This window comes from Pelmatolapia mariae, linkage group LG15 (genome assembly GCF_036321145.2).
Source record: "Pelmatolapia mariae isolate MD_Pm_ZW linkage group LG15, Pm_UMD_F_2, whole genome shotgun sequence".
Taxonomy (NCBI): Eukaryota; Metazoa; Chordata; class Actinopteri; order Cichliformes; family Cichlidae; genus Pelmatolapia; species Pelmatolapia mariae.
Genome location: NC_086240.1, coordinates 19,522,914 through 19,536,348, shown reverse-complemented (window position 1 = coordinate 19,536,348; position 13,435 = coordinate 19,522,914). Strand labels below are relative to the sequence as shown.

The following is a 13,435-nucleotide window of genomic DNA, read 5'->3' as shown; positions in this document are numbered from 1 at the left end:
CACTTTGAATAATTCAGCACATCCTCAATGCTTATTGTTCTAATGAATGATTCATTAGACTGTGCACTGCCTATGGTGAGTGGGACGATCTGGACAGAGAAAGCCATGGCAATGTGGAGACTAAAGAGGAGAAAGAGCAGAGCGTTTAAGACGAACAGACCAAACGCTTCGCCTAGAGCGCTCTACAGGCAGTCTGCAAATGGCCCCTGTTTGAGAAAGTGGCACTGGTAAAGGGATGGTGGAGATAGATTGAAGCTGATTCAGTAACCTTGCTTAAATTTGTACAGCTGATGTGTACAGTAGCTTCTTTTTCAAGGTCAGGGACATCAGCATGCACATTCAGTGCATCGGAGCTGACAGCTGGTTTAAACTTGAGAAGGTTGTGGGTGATTAGCTAAATGCCTGAAAGTTTATGGAGAAACTTTTTGGCATGCCCTTTTCAAAGTAAAGGCGTGGTGAAATTACCAGGTTGAGATTTTGTTTTGTCAGTATTAACTAGTAACTATTTGTTCCCATTTTTGGTAATTTTATGACATAATTACAATCACTTTGAGACAGAAATTTGAGGTAATTGGTTATCAGAAAATGTAGTAGCAATTAATAAATCAATACATTAAAAAGTCAATTGAAGTTAATTGTTATCTGTGGGCATTTGATCATTTTTTCCAGTTTATTGTAGTTGAAAAATCTAGCTTAGTATTCGCTGCCATGAGGTCATGCTTAGACGCTGCCAAGGAAAATCAGCTGGTGGTTCAGCTGTACATTTCTCAATATGCAATTCTCTAATCTCATATAGGGCGTGCCATTTAAGCTGTTCAGACTGCCCACAGTTACAGTTTCGACAAGCAGCAGTGTGAGCCATCTCCACCACAGCCTCTCATTTCATGCTGTTTCCTGCCTAATCAGTGTTAGGGATTGTTGTCACTGACGCCTGCTCTGCTCTGCTGTGTGCTGGAAGTCTTGCTGCTGCTCTCCCCGCCCTTTGCATTCCAAGTATGCACGATGAAGGGCAGGGAAGTCCCAAAACAGAGCCATGCCAGCAAATATTACGGCAAATTGAAAATAACAATCTTCTCGTGACTATACTGGTTCTGGCTGAACTGAACGTTTTGTACTTTTGAATGTTTGTTCCAAAGAAAACAAGACATAAACTTTCCTAGGAACCCGTCCAGGAAATGTGACGGGTATTTTTCAATATTTTTGAGATTGTTACATAGAATAATAAATAATATAACTGAAACTAAACAAATACATAGCCAAAGTTTATTTTTAAGACTGCTGCCTTATTAAAATCGGCCTATCATGAATATTTTTTTTTATGATTTTTGATGTTGTAGCACAGATGGATGTTCAGATTAAAGATAACTGAAGTCCTTATCTCAGGCACACAGCTTTGGCTTGCACTGTGTGTTTATGAGGGGCAGCCAATGAGAATAAAAATGGCCTAAAGGAGGAGAAGCTGAAATAACTCGTTTCAGACATGGAACAAAAAGGGGGGGAGGGTGCACCAAGACCCAGTACATGATAAACAAGGGCCACTGAACCACAGCCCCTCTGGTTGAAATACCCAAAGGCAATACACATAATTTGACAAATGACAGCAATATGTTGGTGTTCAGGAAGTCCACACCCGACAGCTGTACCTGGATGTCCCTGTACGTAAGCAGCAAATTGATGACGACATCAACTGAAAGGCACTCCACGTTGTCCAGCCGCTGCTGGATTCGGCTCAGCTCTGCAGCCAGCTCCAAGCCAGTGTAAAGCTCCCGGGCTTTACGGATCTCATTCAGAATCGTCTCACGGAAATACTGGCTGGAAGACACGAAAACAAACAAACATGCATTTATACATGAAAGAGAAGATTGGCTTGCATGTATATGATCGACAAATAGCAATACAAAAATTTAGTAAAAAAATGTTTTGCATAGTTTAGGATCTGCTCCTTCAACTCTAACACAATTGGAGTTACTTCTTTCCCTGCATTCTCACACTGTTTTGCATAATTTCAGATCATTCCCCAGTGAGACACGAGCTATTTTCATCTCATATAAGTCACAAATTATTCACTGACAGATGAAGGGACCAATAAACCTGATAACTTCAGATATTAGTTTGATGGATTTAAAAGCAGAGCAGACAATTAAGACAGAATTACTTCCGGAAACCATATTCGTAAGCTCTTAGTTGTTCTTGAAAAAACACAAAGGGATGAACAAAAGAATATTAAAATACGTGAGGCGGTTCAGGTACTTAGCAAAAGCCTGTCTGTAGGATCTTTTAGATTTTCACCTTTAACCCTCTCAGGCTCAAATTAAGTTTTAGTTACAGGAAAAATCTGATATTTGGGGAAAATTATCAAAAAAAAAAAAAAACCTCATAAAATATGTATGTGGGGTAATCAGGTTGTTAGTTTTTAACTGTTGCAAATCGGCAACGCCTGCCTCGAGAGGGTTAAAACCGCAAAACTGAAAACCTTCAGAAATTCTGTGAATATGGACCATCTAAATTCAATTAATTAGTATTTTCCAGTTGCAAATTGTGTCTTTTTTTAATGCTGAATTTTTTTGGCTGTTTAATCAGCAGTTTGTAAAGGATAACCTTCTCATAATCGTCTCATTTTGATTGTGGAAAAAACATGTGTACTGGCATTAAAACTCAAAAGACTGATGCAGATTATTGTCACTCCCCAGCCTCTTGTATGCTGAACGTAGTGTACTCTAGCTTAAAATGATAATATTAAGACCTAAATGCCAAATAATGACACAGTCTACACTCTCTATTCACATAATTAAGCCTTATACACAATTTTGAAAAGACCCATGCAGTGATGAGGATTTGCTGCCATAACCCCGAGCCAATCCTGGGGGTCAACCCTGTTTGCAGGGAGTGATTAAAGCCTAAATAATAACCCAATACAAGCTCTGTTATTAAATAGTAAATGTGTTTAATGTGAATAGGCCGGCTAATATTTTCCTGTTTAGGTTGTTTTTTCATAAAATATGAATAACAAATCATGTATTCGCATATTATGATCTGCTGCAGATGATCAGTTTGGTGTGTCCTTGCTGGAAGGAGCAATTTTAAAGACATAAATACATATATTTGCTTCATGTGAGACGGTCTTGTAATTCAGTAAGCTTATCTGTCTTCTTGAGACTTCAAAACATGGTCTCGACTTCAATATACACCCAAAACAATATAGTGCAAACACTGAATTACTGTAGGATCTTCATACTTTCCTTTATGCCTGTCTCCAGGAGACACAGCCTTCATCAATCTACATGATTTTCTTTTCTGCCTGTAAAACCTGAGTCACTATTCCTGGAGATGGACTAGAAATGACTGGCTGCTGTATCGCCTATTGGCAAGAAGGCCTAAAATATTACCCCAGCAACTGAGCCAAACAAATGTGTTTTTTTCTTCTTCTCTGGTTTCAAAATGTAAATTACCACGTAAGTAAGGCTGAAGGATCCACGCACAAAAATAATTAGAACAAGTAAAAATAGGATGAGTGGGATAATAAAATAAATGCCTGGTGTGCTGAAAAACTTCTAACAGAGCTGCTCAAATATAAACATAATGTTAAAATGCTAAAAATGGTAATGCTACAACAGCTCCTTCCTATTTGTGAACTTTCACCTTAATTTGAATACAGTATAATGTAATTTATACAATGAAGCAATCATTTGGGCATTGCTTACCATTATGAAAACATATCACAGAGTCATATTGTGGGCATTTCCCATGCACATTATGACTCTGTGATAAACAATAGTGATCTTACAGTGCTTTCAGAGGATCATCTTGCCAGGAGCTTTAAATAGATTTTCTTTCTCTTTTGCTTCCTTTTTCTCAAACCCATTGCTGTACTGTCAGCATGTCCTTCATTAGTAACACTAGACAACCTAAATATAAAGCTCTCAATACGTTCACTAACACTATTTGTCTCAGCAAAGCCAAAATGCATTAAGTTTCAAATCTCTTCTGTTTCAATGTGTAGAGTTTACAAAACAGAAACTTTGAATTTTTACAAAAACAAAATGGAAAATTGTTACAGGAAGCAAAGTAAATACAGAAATAGCTAAAGCTAAAGCAGAAACTATATTTACTGTATTGCATTTAGCCTAGCTGAAAAACTGTGCACACTGTGATGAAACATGATAGTGGGCACAGTCCTAACAGCTAACTTCAGATTGTTATTCCACACAGCATGCTGTTAATGTCACTTCTAGCAAAGCTCTTGTTGTTAATCTTAGATTAAACTACTGTCCCATTTGCAAACTATAGATTAATTTCTATATACTGTAACAATAGACAAATTACTCTGTAACAATTCTGTGTAAAATCTGCCACAATATCTGCCATATTGTGCAAATAAGCAGGCTGTTAGTACTGACACTGCAATTTCACCTGCATTTTTCTCTAAAAGTTGTTTTAATGATGTAATTATTGTTTATACTGCATAAATGTGGTGTAGTTGAGAGACCTGGAAGAGACATCAAGAATCTTTTCATGAAGAACCGACGGTGCCAAATATGTAAATTAATATAGTATATGTTACCCATTTCAGCATAATAAAATCTGTATAAATGTCCAGTGGCATGATACGAAGCGAGGGAATATATGTGTTCAAAGTTTTGACCAGTGCATGTAAAAAGGTCATAACAAGAAACTGGCTAAAACGTAATCCTCCAAGGACAGCTCAGCGGCTGGACATGTAGCAGAAGAAATATATTCCATGGAAAACAGACTCATTCGTTAAGGCTTAAAGCAAGCATGCATAGAAAACTATGGACCAAAGGGTCTGTTCAAAAGTCAAAACGTGTCAAATCTCTGTAAAAGTACTGATACTATTTTATTTCATGTTATATTTTTGGACACCTTTGTTGTCCCTTCTCAAAGGAAAAATTAAGGAAAAAAATTCTGTGCAGATAAGAAGTGTTAAAATGGTTTATAGTTAGGGGATGTCACACTTCATGGGTGGACTGTGTTTCCTGAATGCATTGATGAGCATCCACCATGGCTGGTGCAACCTTTCTGGAACAAGAGTTTTATCTTTGTGTTGGTCGTTTTTACGGCTCATAAATAATGAAAAAAATAAAAAATAAAATACAGGTTATTGCAGGTCCCCCTACCACACCACTGCTGCACCACAGTCATGCACTGACACACAAAAACCCCCCAACAATATTTCAAAATGACAGGCAGTCGATTTTGCAAACTCAGGTGCAAAGAAGCGTGCAACAGCCGACTTGTTTGCACCACCAAAGGAGTAGCAAACTTGTCCCAGTCGGCACCAGTGCAGTACTTTCAGAAGCTGCATTTTTAGGTCATAAGCAATGTCTTAACTAGGCCTAACATGTTAGCTATCACAGTATTTCTGTGTTTGCTGTGCAGGAAAATCTAGCTTTTATCATTAGTCCTTTGTAGAGCATTACTGACCTCATAACCCGGATGTTTCTATTGTTTAGCATCCCCGCTTGTACGCTATTATTGTTGAAATTTCTGGATCGCCTCAATAGGAGGTTTAATTTCACTTAATACAGTTTATATTTCTATAACAGCTGTCAGATATAAAGTGGATATAAATAAGCAAAATATACTTACTGGGAGTTGGCTTGCGACACTTTGAGGAGCTGGATGAAGCGGTCCAGCAGAGGCATGCAGATGGGACCCAGCAGCATCTCGAAGCTGGGCTGCATCAGCTCGGTCAGGCCCTTCATCAGGCTGCCCTCACAGCAGTACACCTTATTCTGAGGTGTCACCATGTACGGGATGAAGGTGTAGTTAGCTGAGCATGTCTGTTAAGAGAGGAAACAAAGTTCTGGATATCAGATATCAGCACATTTAAACATCTTTTTGTATGCAATTGTAACATTTCCCCAAACTATGTGTGTATTGTTTTTTTTTTTGGTTTTTTTGCCATAAACCATACTCAGTTGTCTTTTAAATGATATAGATAATTTTTTTTTCACCAAAGAAACATATATTTTGATAAGTTATGATTAGCAGCTTTATGAAAATATATGAAACTATAAATCCATCAATTTTTTTCTGCTTATCCAATTCAGGATCACGGCAATGGGGGAGGCTTGAGCTTATCCCAGATGCCTTGGAGAGGGAGGTTGGGGTAGACCCTGGATTCAACCCAAACCCTTCTTGCTGTGAGGCAACAGTCGCTAACCACTGTGCCGCCCTTACATGAAACTATATGTATGCAACTATATTTGTAACATTTACAGACTATAATGTTAAATTTAAACTAAGCTATGTGTAGATACAGCATCCGATTTTCATGTTTCTTGTGACATCTTTGCATAAACTGTATCAATAAAACCATCTTCAACTTTGTTCTTTTTATCCGTTTTGTCACATTTCTGCAAAATAGGAGCTGGGCGCTAAAGTCTCAAACTTTAGCTTTACTTAAGTGTACAAAAAAGATAGTAAATTAGGTTTACGATCTATCAGAATATATAGCTTAATTTAAAAACTAACGTATCGAAATTGTTCAATAAAAATAAAAACTTCCAGCTGATTTCAGTGACCTGTGCAATGAAACATTACATTGTATAGGGAGGAAGCAGATTGCCTGGGGGGGGGGGAAGTCTGCAGTAATTTCCCCTATTTGAAATGGTTTCGGGTAATTACATGAACCTTCATCTCTGATCTTCCTATTCACACAATAGTGTTTATGTAGCTTTGTCTTCAGTGAACTAGTCTAAACAGGCAGCAGCAGGGAGGTGAGATATGCAACAGCTTCATTAGGAGGTGCTGTCTTATAACCACAAACACTTACAGCACCTCATTTTCAAATGTCACTCGCTCAAGCAGCCTAGTGCACAAGAAAATCGAGCAGCAGCAGCTGAAGTCTCCCTGCTCACCTGCTGCAAAGCTCTACCCTGTTCTTTGCTCCAGCTGTGCCATTATGGAGTAATTGTGTTTCGAGTCTGTTTCAGGTTTGGCCGCACTAGTAGCATTAAAAGCCTTTTTCTTTATTCACTTAGCTTTAATACTCGACAGCCGTTATTGTGTATCTGTATTTGCTTTTTTAACTTGACATTATTTGCACCGCATTCTTGATGCTTCTGTCGCGGCGGCCCACCACTGCTGAATAAACAAAGAGGAAATACATGCGTGCGGTGTCTACAGACAGAGGAGAGAGAAAGAGCGAGAAAGAGGCAGGAAATCCACAATTAATATCCTGAAGAAACAGCACAAGTCCTGTCAAGAAGAGCTATTCTCAGAGTGTGAGATATGTGGTGAAACAACACGAGCATCTGAAGGCGGTTGGGCTGCAACCCAGCTGCATCCTGATGACTTTAATATTCTATCATGCTTTCGGTTTTTCAGCAACCTCGAAAATACACTGCTGCTGCTGCTTTCAGTGCCAAAAAAAAAGGAAGTAAGAGGAACATGTGGCATTGAAGCAATGAAAGCCAACTGAAGATAACTACTTCCTCCTGTGCAACTGTGGTTCATGACATCACCAGTAACTGCAGCGGCAGTGTGTGCCTTTCAAAACAAAAAAAGACCATGACCCCTATTTCTTTTAGGTGTAACCAGACAGGTTGCAAAATGCTGATGCTATATTTAGCTTCTTTGTGCGATTCATGCTGTCATGGGGCTCACATGACAGATTTGTTTTCACACGCTGATGCACATTTCAGAGCGGCAGCAGCTGCGGGTTATTTGAAGCTAACCTCCAGTAGTCCTTTACAGGTAGCAGGTTCCCGAGTTGATACACATGTGACAACTCTGGCTGATGAATCCAAAGAATGAGCCAGGTATTTACCGAGTGAGTCATCTGTTTAGTCAGTCTTGCCAAAGATCCATCTGCTCATCTTCGCTTTCAGCATCAATGTTCTCGAGCAGCCTACTCACTCACCTTCATAGAGCCTGTTTACACTCCTTTAAAATGTGTTTTGGACAAGTGGACAGCTAAACACCACCTGCATTGCTCCTGAGGTGTTGTGAGGCACATTTGGGCTCTGTATGCTTTGTAATGTATATCATAATTTGTCCTGAACTATTCCTAAGCAGGACAAAAGATAACAACATGTCATGGTGTCCATTCTTGCCTGCAGCTCATGAAGCATTTTGCTAAAAAATATGGAGCCTGGCTGGCAACAGACGTAGCTTTTAACCTTTGTTGTAAATGATAATCAATAACTGAACATGAATATAGGAGAATATCTTGGAGACGCATGTGTAAACAACCATTCACTTCAGTCAACAGTCTCCATGGATGTTGTTTTGTGGGTTAAAACCAGCCATCTGGTCAGTCTAGTCAAATCCCATTGCAATTTGAACCAAGTACTACCTAATTTAACCAACAATCAATGCACTTTCAGTCTGAATAATGTCTTAATGTTAAGCAGACATTAAAAGTAAGAATTGTTTCAAAAAATTCAAATCGATGTCTTTAAATGGTGATGGGAAATGGTTGCAATGATGTAAACATTTATTTGTGCGAGCTTCCAGAAAGTTGAAACCGCTGTTTCCAGATTCTCGCAGGTCACCGTGGTGTTGTGGTTAGCACTACTGCCTCATAAGAAGAAGTTTCTGGATAAAATTTGCAGGTCGTTTGCAAGCTTTCAATGACCTGACAGAACATCTTTTCACGTTTTACTTTTCAACCAAATCTCGATGATGCTAAGATATCTGGCGAAGTTGTAAATGGGCTGTCCCACTCTGATCCAATAGCCGGAGATACAGTTAAAAACTGAGTTGAAACAGGGTAATCGACACACACACACACACACACCTACACACACACACACGTCTATGCTCCTATGGGCAGCAAATGCAGATAGAAATCAGTGGGGAAAGTAAATGAAAGTGTAGTGACACAGAGGGACATTTGTGTATGTAATTACAGTAATTGAACATACACAAAGAGGCTAATTACCTGGATTTCAGTTATAATGGAGGTGAGTTACATACACAGTTACAGACAAGTAGGAGCACATGCTTTTCACTGATGAGAATAATCAGACATATCTGCAGCTGCAGAGCGTATTTTAAAGCAGTCACAAAAAAAAGAAATGTATTTGCAGCACTACAGAGGGAAGATCAACCTTCTGCTTCCTAAACAATAACAATATATGCAATCAGGACCTTAAACCAAAGATCTTCTTGGGTTTAGGGAAGTTTAAACTGCTTCTGCTAACTCCAGTTGACTGTTACTGTTACAATGCTTCCATTCGCTCTCACCACTGTATTGTTTTTCGGCTTAACAAGCAGCTGTTTCCAGTCAAAGTTCTTTTTACACTGTACACAACACCAGATAACTACTGGGTTAAAGAGTAGCAGATAAACAAAGGGGTGAATACAGCAGGTAAAAACCGTGATACTTCCCTCGGGCAATTGAGAAGACTAAAAACAGAGGGGCTACTGGCGTTTCATCAGATAGCTTCTAAGACTTTAACTAAATGATAATGGTACTCTATAATGAGGTCACTGGGCAGCTCGGTGACGCAGTGTGGAGTTTGCATGTTCCCTCTGTGTCTGTGGAGTTCTCCCTAGGTACTCTGGCTTTCTATCGCCGTCCAAAGACATGCTTTGGACTTAATCCTAAATTGCTTGTATGTGTGAATCAGAGTGTGAATGGCTGTCTGTCTCTCAGTATCAGCCCTGCAATACACTGGTGAGCTGTCCACCCCTGACAGCCAGATTAGGCTCCAGGCCATGTGACCCTAAACTGGTTTGGAGGAGGAAAATAGATGGATGAATGGATGTGTAATTATTCTTTTTCTTTGAATTCTTTCAAAAATAAAAAAATGAAGCAATCTGATGCTGTGATAGCCATAGCCAACAAGTTCATAACTGTCATACAGAAGAATCAGGAAGGTACAGCACATGGAACCTCACTCAGTTCGTTTGTGAGCCTTCAGTTTCACTAGATTAACAAACAGCTTATTATTAGCAACATGTTGAATAAATCCTGTTCATCAGATAAACAAAAAATGGATAAACAAGTTGAAAGGAATGGTTTGTTATGTTTCACATGCAGCCCTGGTTATTTAAATACTTGCGTTTGAATCATTAGTTCACTGCAGTTCCAAGGTGGCAATGCTGAGTGTTTGTTTAGATCATTATATTCCTTATATCATAGAAAGAAATGCCATGTGGATATGTTAACAAAGTCTTGACTGAAAGTTTGGAACTTTTTGGAAATGAAAGAGAATAAGGAAGATATAAAATTGCTATTAATTATGGCGTTTGCAGGGGAAAAAACATCTGTAATAACATTAAATTGAAGGGAAAGAATGATCAAAAAGTCCAGTATTGCAATTTAAATGCACTTTTACCTGCACAGATGGCTAGTTAAGAGCCTGTGCACTGGTGCAGAGTGCATTTAAGTGCATTAATACAAGCAGGAAAGAGAAAGAACAAAGACAGTAAGTGCACATAAGGGAGATCAGTAAGCTCACACTCTCATACTGTGAGTGATAATCAGCTCTCCTCTTGGTACGAGTCAGTGTCAGAGAACAGTACATTTCATGTAGCTCTCCTTTCACTGCGAAAGCCACTTAGGAGAGCCTTTTATCTGACTGCTGAACATGGACTACAGACCGCATCTGTGTTATTGACACAATTAGCGCGCAATTTAGAAATGTAAGTCAATCAGAATCAGTTCATCATTTTTAAGATGACAAACATTCTTTACCTTTGGTCTCTGAAATAAGAGATTTTGCAGCTTATCTCTGTTTTGCATCACTGGAAACTGAATTCAGTTTTAGACTCACAAGGAATGGGAAAGAAGACAGGAAACTCTGGAATCTGGAAAACACTCCTCCTATTTTTTGTCAGTAACATTTCATTAAGTTCCAAAAACCCAAATAATTAAAAAAAAAGAAGTATAATTAGGCAAAGCTTCTTCTTGGCAGATGTAGCAACATATTCAGGAAACTGTGCTGCGAAAGCACATTCAGTGGTTGATAAGACAAGAAAAGTTGTACATATTAATACACTGCAACAAGGCTCATGGGTCTGCAGAGAAACTTCAAAAACAAAAACAACAATCTGTGCATGTCTGCTAAAAATCTAGGCTTTACTTAAAACATATGGTACAGTGGGTGACTCTATATTGATCTACTGATTTTAGGAACTACAGTATGATATGCAAAGGACAGGATTTCCTTAGCTTTAAGGCAGCACCTTATTTGAATACTGCACTTTTTGCAAGTCAAATTCTCAAAATGCTTGTGCCTTTTTATGCAGATTGTGGCAGTGCAGTCACTGTAACTCTCAAAGCAGCTGTTGTCTGAGACGTACATCTTGAAAGTGGAAGGGAAGATGTTTTCATTTTACATGAAACCAAATATTTATCACAGCTTCGAAACAAAAGTGGGCTGTGCAAAAGAAAGCCTTTACAATAGCGAAAAGAGAGACATAAGGCAACAGGACACTGTGCTCCCTGCACGCTGTAAAAAGCATATTCTTTGCACTACACAATGTGTGTAATGTGTGAGCAATGAGTGAGTAATGTGTGAAAGGCAACGGGAAAAGAAAGAAATGCCTCGTGTACTTACAGTGTTCTTCTGGCAAATTATCTCCTGAAAGAAGAAAAGAGAGAAATCCATTTAGAAATTCATCATGAGCATTTTCTCCGAGAGGCAATTTATGTTAGATATGACGTTACTGAATGACACTTCAATTCAGTACACCATACCTGAGCTACAAACACTTTGTGAGGTTGACTTGTATTTGTGGATATTTGTTGATTTCCCAACAGCTGATTAATATTTCTAGTAAAAAGCCATAATGCAGTGCCGAGCAAACTGCATATTTAGGTCGTATTTGTCTACAGAAAGGAAACGCATTCAACATTTTTGCTGCAACGTTTTTACAGCTTGAAGCAGCTTTATGTGTGCATGTTTAGTTTTTTAAGTTGTCCATTGTATAAGAAATTAAAAGCCTCTCTGCATATATCAAGCATGGTTCAAGTTACCAGCTATAATGTCTTATCACATATTATCAAAAGTGAGCCGTGGACTTTGTTTTACAGATTGCAACAATATCTCTGCCTTTATAAGTTAAAAGTGCATTTTTACTCAGTGACTAGCTTTACTTCCCATGTAACCAAAGCGATGTCTGAAACCGACTTTCAGCGCAAAATCCGAGGGTCTGTGGCGTCTCCACAGTTTCCTATTTGTATTTGTCTCTCCAGCAGCCTTCAACAATAGCCTTTTAACAGATTTATTCACACACACACACACACACACACACACACACACACACACACACACACACACACACACACACACACACACACACACACACACACACACACACACACACACACACACACACACACATTACATAATCTTTAAACCAGATGCACAAAAGACTTGAGGAACAAATCCCTCTGATCACTCTGGGCAAAATAATGAATGGGCAGAGATGTGAAAAATTAGAAGCACACATTAAATGTCCCAGGGCATTAATGATATCTGCCTGTTTCTGGACAAATTAACAGAAAAATACGTGTGCAAAACAACAATATCGTATTAAACTGTCACTTAAGAACTGTGATGACCTATAGGATGACTTTAGATGCCTAGAAAACTGTTTCTAGTTGGGAAACAATTACTTGTTTGTACATGGAGAAGTATATGGCAGTGAAAGGAAGCATAATCAACAAGTGTACACTGAGACTTAGTATACATAGATGTTTTTTTAGGATTTTTTTTTTCATGATCGCCATTGTTTAAAGAAGAAATTTGAGTATAAAAAAGCTGCCTTTAAAACAATTTGGTGGCCTGATAGAGATCTGAGGAAACTGCCCAAGTGAATTCTTTCAAAGCATGATGAGAACAAGTTAACCCACAGCCAGCTAGACGGGTGGGCACCATGGCAGACCACAGGACAAAAAACCCCCTCCCAGATACCACCAGGAGCAGGAAAGAACGTCATTTGAAACAATTTTCTAGCCATAAAAAGCAGACATAATACAGCTGCGAATGTCAGCTTTTTATGTTGTGTTTATTTTAAGACACGCCTCCCCTGACTGTGCAGGCTGTGCATTATGGGTCGGCTCTACAGTTTGTTTTCTGGCTCATGACCCTTGTCACCACAATACTCCTCCCACTAGACTAACTAAAAGAAAAGCTTCAGTGTTCTTCTGCTACAAGTTGCCTACAGCAGGCGATTTTAAAATGTGTTCTGCGTGGGCCTCAGACGGTGTGAACCATGCCTTTGTCTGCAGTACAGAAACTACAAGACTCACACCATTGTTACATGCTGAAGTAGTCTGACATTTATGGTAAATAAACACAGCTTTGGTCAATACATATTGCTAGTAGGGATTGAGTAGTATGCACTTTATTGTTTACCTGCAAGCACTTTCCAGTGTAAAACTTCCAGTATATTTAATTATCTAAATTGTTGCTGAGGAATTTGCTGTTGCTTTGTGGCGCTCAAAAAAATAAAA

The 13,435-nt window shown here is 38.8% G+C and overlaps 1 protein-coding gene across 1 annotated transcript in view; it reads right to left on the bottom strand.

Annotated features, from left to right (window-relative positions):
* The window catches only part of map3k5 (mitogen-activated protein kinase kinase kinase 5), an 81,827-nt gene that overhangs the window by 45,495 nt on the left and 22,897 nt on the right, over positions 1 to 13,435 (bottom strand). Inside the window, exons 3-5 of the mRNA XM_063494964.1 lie at positions 11,535 to 11,558; positions 5,608 to 5,801; positions 1,644 to 1,812 (exon numbers count right to left, since the gene is read on the bottom strand). Of these exons, the coding sequence (XP_063351034.1) occupies positions 1,644 to 1,812; positions 5,608 to 5,801; positions 11,535 to 11,558 (387 nt within the window). The remainder of the gene's footprint in view (positions 1 to 1,643; positions 1,813 to 5,607; positions 5,802 to 11,534; positions 11,559 to 13,435) is intronic.